The 10,782-nt window shown below is 52.9% G+C and overlaps 1 protein-coding gene across 1 annotated transcript; it reads right to left on the bottom strand.

The window, feature by feature from the left end:
- Nucleotides 1-474: 474 nt before the first annotated feature.
- LOC119100793 (uncharacterized) lies at nt 475-10,457 on the bottom strand. The gene is made up of 4 exons (XM_037223930.1): nt 10,234-10,457; nt 4,394-4,531; nt 1,187-1,390; nt 475-806 (listed from the first exon to the last, which is right to left on the bottom strand). The coding sequence occupies exons 2-3, from the start codon at nt 4,521-4,523 to the stop codon at nt 1,191-1,193; spliced, it is 330 nt and encodes a 109-aa protein (XP_037079825.1). The 5' UTR covers nt 4,524-4,531; nt 10,234-10,457; the 3' UTR covers nt 475-806; nt 1,187-1,190.
- Nucleotides 10,458-10,782: the final 325 nt, after the last annotated feature.

Here is a 10,782-nt window from a genome sequence, read left to right as displayed (position 1 = left end):
AATCATTAAAAATAAAAATGGGGGACATCGATTTGTGTAGCCAGATCCGCTAGCAATCATTATTCAATGCAACAAGATACAACAACAACGAAATGTCATGCAGGCCTGTTATCTTTGGCACAACATGATCCTGTCCAAAAATCGCCAAAATGTCAGAAGTGTCAAAACACTCAAAATGGGATGCACATTCACCGTCTGGTGTCCCGGCATTCCAGCGGCACCAGCGTGTTCCTGATTAAGTGACAGGCTCCCTCCGAGGACCAAGCTCCTACTGCTGTGCTGAGACTGACGCGGCTGAGGACCAAGCTCCCACTGCTGTGCTGAGACTGACGCGGCGGAGGACCAAGCTCCCACTGCTGTGCTGAGACTGACGCGGGCCGCGTGCAGGGGCCCGGCGGCACCGACTTATGGCCGCCGAGTGTGGGCAGATGGGTCTCAGAACCGGAGCTGCGACGTTTCCATGTGCCTGGTGGCAGCTGTTTTCATGTTTTATTCCCGCACACCTTACAGGATAACATTCCACAATATAAGTCCGTAAGCGAAGACGTTCCAAACGGTGACAAATAAACGAATAGAATAGAAGCCGGTTACGCTGGTGATGAATACATTTCAGGCGAACAGATATATTACATAGCGCTACCAAGCCTAATCAAGCATAAACAACTTCACCGCACACCTGAAGCCTATCCCTATGCACCCCTGTATGAAGCCGGCTAGCGTATCTTGCGCTCAGCGGTCTTCAAAAGTCAACGCAATTCTGGCGTCAGTCCTTCGATCCCCCGTGGTGGCCGTGTCCTCGCGACTCCCTGAAACAAAGACAGGGCGATTACCTCATGCCATCCGTCCCCGACGTGTCGTCACGAGCGGGCAGGACGGACGGAAACCGGGTTAAGTTGCGGTTCTTCCCGATCTTAAGCGGACGGATGTGAATCTGACCTACGTTTGTCGAGTCCGCATGTTTTAAAGACTGACGAACCTGCAAAAGAACACACATACAGCAAAAATCACTCAACCGCGGGCACAAACATACCGCAAAAGAAAAAAGTGCGACTCATTCTCACTAGGAGAAATAAGCACTCCACCGTCGAGTTTCGCTCACAGCTGTCTCCGATCTACATAACCTGCGAGACACGTCCGCCTCGAGAAGCTTTCTCCTCACACTTCCCGACACCATCCAGCAGCGTACCTGTTCACTGGGAGGAGAACAGACCGGCCACAGAGAAGCGGTCTTCGCCGCGCGCGCGCTCGGTCCCAGACTTAGTCTGGGACCGAGCGGCGTCGGCTCCGGCCAAGGCCTGGTTGGACTTGATGTTGTGCACCGAGTACTGGTTGTACTGACCCCAGATGGCCTTCATCATCTTGCTGGAGTAAGACTGCAGGTCGGCAGACACTGCAACACGCGAGGCGAGTCACGTCAGCACGGGAAGTGACTCACGTCAGTACGGGAGGCGGTCACGTCAGCACCGGGACCGAGTCATGTCAGCGCGGGAGGCAAGTCACGTCAGCAGGGGGGGGCTGAGTCACGCCAGAGCGGGAGACGAGTCACGTCAGCGCGGGAGACGAGTCGCGCCAGGGTGGGAGACGAGTCACGTCAGCAGGGGAGACGAGTCACGTCAGCACCGGAGCCACGTCAGCACGGGAGACGAGTCACGTCAGCACGGGAGACGAGTCACGTCAGCACGGGAGACGAGTCACGTCAATGCGGGAGACGAGTCACGTCAGCGGAGACGAGTCACGTCAATGCGGGAGACGAGTCACGTCAGTGCGGGAGACGAGTCACGTCAGTGCGGGAGACGAGTCACGTCAGCACCGGTTGTAAGCAGCCACGCTTCGCACGCCCGATATCCTGGAGCAGACCACGAAATCAGCCTTATGGCGCGGGTGTCTTTGAGGGATGCCGATTTGTAGACAGCTTTGCCCGCTCCCCACCCCTATGTTGACGTTGGGCGCACAATATGTCTGATAGAATATTAAAAAAACGAAGAGAAAGCTCAACATCACAGTCGGCTTGCATTCCCTGGGAATCATTTCATAGTCAGAACTGCTATGTTGCTGAAATAAACAACCATTTAAAAGATAATGTAAAAACAAGAAAGAGCTAATGAGCTATGATAATGGGTAATGGTTAAATGCTAGTGCGCTACGAAATTTTAATGCTATGGTATGCTTATGCTAATGGGCTAATATACTAAGCTGTTTGAAAATGCACCTTTGGAAAACACATCAGACTTTGCTGTCGGTATACAACTTGACCCCATAATCCTGTACACAAATTGTCGCCCCTGGTCTCTTCTATGATATGGTGCCATTAGTTTCAGGTAAAAACGTGCGGTCCGTCTCGTGGGTTCATACACTGGAAGGCGCATGAGCCCACTACCGCTCGTTATGTGACTTATTCTGCGCAGAAATCACTTTTGCCGAGAAAGCAGGGCAAGTGCATCTTCAAAACAGCAACGCTCGTCGAGGTCTTCGTAAGTAGGGATGCCATCGCATTTGCAAATAGCGTCGTCTCCAGGGAAGACCTCAGCGCTGCAATTCAATGCAATGCAATAAAAACATCCCTTTGTTGGTGTTGTGGGCATTTCGCAACCGGTGGCTGTCAGCTCCCGGCGCCAGTGGACCGGCTCCCCTCCAATTATCGGACCATCGGTGTCTCGCCGTTGTTAGCGACAGCGGACGGCGCTGCAAGCGAACCAGGCCGAGGCTGAGCGGCGGCGGCGGCAGCTGGGGGAGCACGGACCGACCTCGGCGCGCGGCGCCAGCGCAGATCGGCCCGATAGTTCACGGTGTCGGGGCGCCGGCGCCGGCCGAGAACGAGCCGACCGGACTGGGGTCCACCCCGCGCGGCCCGGGACGGTTGAGACACTCTGGAGGAGGGCAGTTTGGTGCAGGGGGACTTTGGAGCTGCGTGAGCTGCTCTCGGAGTACCCGTCTGATGCGGCACGATCCTGGGCATGATGGAAAGAGGCTCCAGGAAGGGCGGTCAGCTGTGACGATATTATGACTGGGCCTTGGCGAGCACTGCTTGCGGAAGCGCTTGTTCCCCAGTGACCCCAGCGATACTGCCCAGCCTTGGTTGGCCGTCTACCCGGCGGCAGGATGTCATTGGCTGGGCCATCCAGTTCGAGTCATGACCCACACCTTTAGATGGAGCTCACAGGCTGTGCGAACATCACGCTGGCTTGTCTCTCGTCTCTTCATGAAATCCTGGACTCAAAACGCAGCTATGCTGTGAGGAACGAATCATTCCAGTGCATGGTGGCTATGGAAAAACGGATCGCTCCAGCGCACGGTGGCTGTGAAAAGAGAATCGCCCCAGCGCATGGTGGCTGTGAAAAACGGATCGCCCCAGCGCATGGTGGCTGTGAGAAACGGGATCGGTCCAAACGGACTGATTGAGATGGATGCCGCTTGTTTTCAAAGCCCGTGATCGCGGAACTCACGCGACTTCCGAACTTCGAGCCAGATCACGGAACCAGCCTTTGCTTCACGGAATCGGCCCAGCAATGCGGTCCAATGGATGACCACCATCGCGCGACGTAAAATACTGGTATAATTTGTTTCGGGAGCTTACAGCAATCACGTCACACAAAGGTATGCAGACAATCACATTCCTTGGGCGCATGCATACATGGACGTTTCTGATCCCAGAACTCCTTTTCCCGGGATACGCCGTCGACGCGAACCCCTCATCCCCAGGCTGTCTGGTGCCCCCGCGCGACCACTCCGGCGCCTGTTCCTGGAACTCCTGTCACGAGTGCCCTTGAGAATCTGTTCGCGCGTGAATGTCCTCCCCACGTAGTAGAAGTCGTCCCTGACAGCTACTGATGTAGAGCCGAACCAGTTACCTATCGACCTCACCACAGGCGTACATCCCGCCCTGAATTGTGTTGTAATGGACAGGCTGGCGCGTTTTTTTCGTCGAATTTTTTTTCGTTCATGGCCCATTCTGGACTCTTTGAAGGCCCCCTCTATGTTGTAGAGCTTAGCATACAACCTTGTTTCAGCGATCAAAGCATATGGTGTTCTACGTCACGCTCATCAGATATGGTTTCTCGAATGAAATAACGAAATAAAATATGGTATGGTCACCATACTTGAATACATTTACATAGTTCTCCTTCACGAACTCACTTTATCAAGTCCGATGAAGCTGTTCATGAAACACATGCGTCTATAAAGAACCTCAATGCACATAACGTCACTGCACATCAGCAACCATATGACATCGGTGAGTGTTTTCCCTACGATCCGAGGAACGCGTTCGCTGTAAACGTATCGCCAGCTGGTGTGACGACGTAACCACCAGGAATCCCCGGGCGGGGCAGGACACAGAGCTATCCGCGACCTCCTGCGGATCGCCCGTTGGAGCAGGACACATCTCTGTGCTTACCCTGACCGGTGGTCCAGCTGTTCTGTTTGGCGCTGGCCTGCGGGGTGCTGCTCCGCTGGTGTTGTCCGTCACCCTTGTTCATATTCTCGCGGACCTTGCTGACCGCGTGGAAGCTGAACGGCACGGACATCTCTCGTCCTGCGGCACAGCGAACCCACGTCACGGCCGGCACACGGATAGCACTGCATCGGGTGGGCCCACGTCACAGCCGGCACACGGACAGCACTGCATCGGGTGGGCCCACGTCACGGACAGCACTGCATCGGGTGGGCCCACGTCACGGCCGGCACACGGACAGCACTGCATCGGGTGAACCCACGTCACGGCCGGCACACGGACAGCACTGCATCGGGTGGACCCACGTCACGGCCGGCACACGGACAGCACTGCATCGGGTGGACCCACGCCACGGCCGGCACACGGACAGCACTGCATCGGGTGAAACCACGTCACGGTCGGCACACGGACAGCACTGCATCGGGTGAACCCACGTCACGGTCGGCACACGGACAGCACTGCATCGGGTGGACCCACGTCACGGCCCGCACACGGACAGCACTGCATCGGGTGAATCCACGTCACGGTCGGCACACGGACAGCACTGCATCGGGTGAAACCACGTCACGGTCGGCACACGGACAACAATGCATCGGGTGAATCCACGTCACGGTCGGCACACGGACAGCACTGCATCGGGTGAAACCACGTCACGGTCGGCACACGGACAACAATGCATCGGGTGAATCCACGTCACAGTCGGCACACGGACTACATTGCATTGCGTGAACGATTTACGCATCACCTTCAGGCACAACAATCGCGAGTTTCGCATTTCCAACAAAACTTCTCAAAGGCCGGATGACATCCATTACCATTAATCCCTGCTGCTTTACTCCGTTTACAAAGCAGCAACCACAGCGTTGACTCATGACATTAGTACCCACGCGACACATTGCTCCCTATCTTAAAACTACATCACATTTGTGAGCTGGGGCTGAGAGAAACAAACCTAAAAAGCTGTACAGATAAAAAGTAGCTAAGCGCCCAAGACATTGACCAGGTTGCAACAAAAGTACCGACCCCGCGGTCGCCAGCCAGTAATGGAACCATGATAGCAGGCCAGCGCCATTCCGAAAAGAACCCGCGCGGGCGCGGTGCGGGCAGCAATTCGGGGGAGCCATGCGACACTGTGGCCCGAGGGTTCCAAATACGAGTCATTTGAGAACCCCACATGACCAATGTGTTCAGGTGGCTGGACCCACCAAACCGGTTTTCTGTTTATATTTTACTACGTCTAGAGCGTTTGTGCTCCAGTAACTGCTCAGCGCCACAGATTGAAGTGTCCACACTCCTGCGTTGTCCTTGGCCGCACCGCTGTGAATCAAAACATTGTCAATACCATGAAAACACCGCCGCGTCGTACCCGCCAATGCGAATATATAAGCATGGGTTAAATATTTATGGGTGACGAGAGAAATTTAGAAAGAAAGGCCAGCCAAAAGAAGAACAAGGTTTCATGCATGTTTTGCAGAGTTAGTACGGCGAATAGAGAAATCAAACGAAAAGGAAGACATCAAATGAGCAGACCACATATTGATGTTTTACACGTGTAAATCAACAATAACATTGCGGCAAACTCATATTTTTAACCCTCGTACTACCTGACCTCGATCCATTTTGCTCGCTCCCGTCCACACAAGGCCGTGTCATCGGAAACAAAGATGACCTGACGTCTCGCTGCCCCGCTCATGATTTCGTCACACGCGCCGGAGGCCAGGCGTTGCGCACGAGGCTAGAGTGAAAATGTGCCGAGCACCCAGGCGCCGACATCCTATATGCCGAAGTGAGAACGTAATGGGTTCGGCTGTTGCTTTCAGGCCCATCGAATGAAGAATGTGGAGCATAATTTCGCCACGACCGTAATTCCAGAAGCCCGAATATGAACTCGCCAAATACGCAAAGTTATTTCATCTTTTTGAAAGAGATACATTTTATCACAGTAGTGTTGAACAATCTCCACCAGGAAAAATAAACGTGTTGAGATTCTGTGCAGTCTCTTCACGATGGTATCCGATATCAGTGCGCCACGCAGCGACCATCGCCCTTTTAGTTACTTATGCGATTGCCTTGTGTGCGTGCGGAAGACATGCTAAGCGTGTTTCGGACCTGAACATCGATAAATGAAGTCATTGCAAGCTTTGGTTCATGGTTCATGTCAATAAATGGGCCTGGCCGAGATCGGTAAGACAATTATGAATCACGTAACCACCGCTTTTGCCTTTCCCCAAGTTAAAACCGTCTCACTGCATGGACACCTGGTGGCTCGAATTACATGTTATAGCGAGGTGAGCAATAATTGAGAAAAGGTTCGTCAGCGGCAGAAGCGCACGGCAGCAGGAAAACAGATTGCGTAAAATGGGGAAGTCTTATTCCATTGTTCCCGATGTTGGGCTATATGAACCAGTCCTTGGCTAGGACATATTTGGTTACCAATTAATAATGGTCTTAGTACTTACCTCGTGCCGGTGTGTTTTCTGTTAAAAACAGAACTGCTAGTTTCAGGGTAAAATCCAAAACGTTGTATTTTCAAAGCAGGGAGGTACGCAGAGTTCCAGTCGAGGTGGAGGTGGGGCATAGCTATTTTTATTCTCCAGACCAAGCTTGGTGTGCTGCAGGTGCGCGCAATTTCTTGTGTGTCGTCAAACATGGCATGTTTCGATCTTAGATAAGACAGTAGTATTAGCCTTATTCCTCGGAAAAACGAGGAAAATGGAGATGTAGTTGGGTAGCCCAACTATATCTCCATTCTCCTGGTTTTCTTCAAGGAATAAGGCTAATACTACTGTTTTATCTGTGTGAATAATGTTCCTCGCCGATGCACGTAACAACTTATGTTTTGATCCTCTGTAATACTAAAACATGCATGCCAATACGTGATATAAATTCTGTACGGGGCACGTGATACGCTCCTCGGGCTAATATGGGCGCACGCCCCTGCATGAAAAATACATCACCATACAACGCTACTAATGCGACAGTACACAGCCATTTAAAGGGAGTGTTTCACATTTGAAGACATTAAAGCAAACCTAAGATATGGTGAAATCAGCGCATTAGTAACTACTGGCTAGCTGTTAAGCGTAAAACTGCTTAAGACAACAGAATTTCTCTTTTCATAAAATATGTTCCTCAATACGTCATCGTTTGATTACGTCATAGAACCTTTTTGTGACGTCAGAGTCGCTACCAGCCTAGCCGTGTCGGAAAAGCTTTCGTAACAAAGTGGGCCGACTCATTTGTAGCTCTTAAACTTGCCGAGAGGTGGCAGTGTTTGCTCGACCGCACTATCGTTGCGTACTTGTGTTTTGGTCCTTTTTCGTGGTTTCTTGCGTATTTGTCTTTCATTTTACTTTTTTATTTCCATGAACACACCCAGCTGTGGCGCTATTCTTACGTTCTCCAATTCCCAGTTTCATTTCCGTCAGAACCCGTACCACTGGCCAAAATTGTGGCATTATGTAGCACGAAACGTGATTAATGTTCGCAACTTGCATTCAACGCGTTAAAATAGTTGGAGTCCGATTGACGTTCGCTCATGACGCGAGTCGTGCTGACACGCGCCAAATGTTGCCCAGAATTCACTTAACTATTCAGTGTTAGATTTATGCCATGCTTGTGAAAAATGAATTTGAGAAAACCAGTCGCCTTTTTCCACAGTGTTTTTTGGCAGAACAGTAGGTAAAGAAAGGTGAATGGGAGTCAAAATGGTAAGAAGTGAACAGTAAAAGAATAGATGAAACGAATGCAAGCCAGAAAGATAGAAGAACATTCAACGAGTCAGCTCAGTCACAAGTTAGCTGATGCGATGAGGTCCTGGCGTAGCTGAAGCCAATCCATTTCCTTCAGGATCCCTTCGTCGCCCATGCGCGAGTCCCTTCCGAACCACAGCCAGGGGCATCTGCACCGTCCACGCAGTCACGAGGTTGTTTGTTCCCTTTAGTTCCAGACTGTCACTCTTTTACATGCCAGTTGGGGGCCCACTAACAGGGCAGTCAAAACCAGGGGACCCTTTTGAGCCGGCGAGGTCAGGGGCAATGTGGTAGGAGAGGGGAGGGACCTCCCCTCCCTAGCGGTTGTCCCTCTGCCTGATGGCGGGGAAACAAGCATATTTCCCGCATTTTGGGAGGCGCCCTTTAACCCAAAATGAAACCGTGGCGGTTACGAGCATGTTATCAAAATCGAGGTAAAAATTCCCTATAACTGAGCAAGGCTGACCTTCATCGGATTTAGAAGGCTATTTTAGGGCTCCGTTTTCTGTGCCACGAAAGCTCCGATGTGAATTTGGTGGCCACTGGTCTCGTCAGGCCCTGTGCTGTTTTAGCGGGAGTGCAGCTGGCTCAGAAGGCTCCATATGAACCAGCACGCACTGCTTTAGATCAGAAGTCACCCTCTGTGGATCAGACGGGTTCTGTTCTGAAAATGGAGGACGCTGCGTGCATCGAGGGGCTCTCGTTTCAGATCAGACAGCCCCGTTTGGGGATATGAACTTGTCTTCCAGGATTGGCTGGCCCATTCTTAATCAAGGAGCCTGAAATCGTCGTAACTATCGTATGACCTGTGACCGTGGCAGCACGGTTTTAGTCCGCAAAGGTTTCCTTCTTCCTACTCCCCAAAGCCGTCCATTAGCCAGACGCATTTGCTACACCACACATACTCGAACCGGAAACACTTGGCCTCGTCCTTTCGACTTTTCGATGTTTTGAATCTCGTCCATTTGATTTTATCACGTTTTGCGATGACTTTCTAATTCTTCCGTATCAAAGTCCACCTATCGGCAACAAGAGGTCCGCTTAACAGCTCTACGCCAGCCGCCGTCCGCTAGCCACAAGACCGCTGGCTGGACCCGCCGGGTGGGCGACACCCTCCGCCCGGAGGCGCGCGGTTGCATCAGCCGACTCTCCTGCCCAGGCGTCAGACGAACAGAGCACTCGCCACAAGCCACCTGTTCCGTCGGAACCTAAAGCTATGGGTGTCATCCGTAGGGTGATTCGATACTCCCTTCAATCAGCCGCCCTTAACACCTCACCAGTCATCCGTTGCTTCGAATAGCTCCAGGGATAGAGAGCCATCCGACTCTTTGTGATTGGTTTCGTCGGTTAGTTCAGCAGGGTTTAATGGTAATAGTAGTAGAAGTAGTAGTTGTTAGTTCATTAGAAGCAGTAGTTAGTAGTTCAGTAGTAATAACAGCAGGGTTTAGTCACCAGTTCGGCACATCGCACGATGTCGTCTTTGCCTCTCACTGGATAAATGGAATTTGACTTTCGCAGACTTCTAACATTGTCTTCTGACCTTCATTCTGAAACTGAGAGCCTATGCCCACCACCGCAGCGCGGATGGATTTCCTTAACGTTTGTAGGCAGAGCTTCAGATTTTGAACTGTGGGCCTATGTGCTGCACATTCGACGCCCATAAAGCGCCCTACGTTTCCACTTACCACAACTGCCCCTGCGCCTTCTGGGCAAGTCAACATTAGAAATGAATATCAGGTGGCAGCCACCCCTAGGTTCGTCTCTCGTCCCCCCCCCCTCATTTCCGTATTTGAGGATGCGACCGACTGCGCTAGCGTTGTGCGGGCAGAATGGAGGTAAACAACACGCCACTCCCCAAAGAGATTTCCAAATTTTCACCCGTGTAGATTAACCACTGTCTGGCCGATTCGGCGCCACGGCATTGCAAACTCCTACTTCTGGGCTGGGCTGCCCTACATGTCCCTGCTTAGTCGGCGCCCGGACTCTGATGCAACCCGCCAGACGCAGACCAGTGCACGGCGCCCCACTCACCACAGTTGCGGCAGCGGACCGACCCACGACGACGGACACGTCCCGGTGGCGGGTTCCAAATGTTGGCGATTGGACTGTTCACTGCACAAGCAATCGTGCGAGGGAGCGTCGGCGCTCGGCACTAGCACTTGCTCGCTTTGGCTTGACGGAAAGACGGCGGACTGCGTTCGGCGACCGGACACGCACCTGGGCCGGCTGGACCAGACTAGACGGCCGGCAGCCAGCCAGCCAGCCGGCCTCGCCACAGCGCGCCAATTGCGCCCGTTGAGCCCACCCGGGGCTGAACAGCTCCGGGACGCGCGACGGCCGGCGGGCGTCCCGTCAGCGGCGTGGCTCAGTCGTCGGCGTCGACGAGGACCGTGTCGAGTGGGTCACGGGCAGCCGTCCGACTTGTCGACGTCGGTCGCCAACATATGATCAGGTCAAATGGGGTCCGTCCCCGGACCAGTGGGCTCAGGAGCAGGGCCCGCCGAGGGACGTCACGGGATCGTGGCGCTGCCTCCGCGGCCGTGCGTGCGCTTGCGTTTGCATTGTATCTTGAATGCAGGG

The sequence above is a fragment of the Pollicipes pollicipes genome, unplaced genomic scaffold (genome assembly GCF_011947565.3).
Source record: "Pollicipes pollicipes isolate AB1234 unplaced genomic scaffold, Ppol_2.1 Scaffold_4881;HRSCAF=5763_pilon_pilon_pilon, whole genome shotgun sequence".
Lineage (NCBI taxonomy): Eukaryota > Metazoa > Arthropoda > Thecostraca > Pollicipedomorpha > Pollicipedidae > Pollicipes > Pollicipes pollicipes.
The sequence above is the reverse complement of the archived record's forward strand: the minus strand, read 5'-3'. Positions and strand labels throughout refer to the sequence as shown.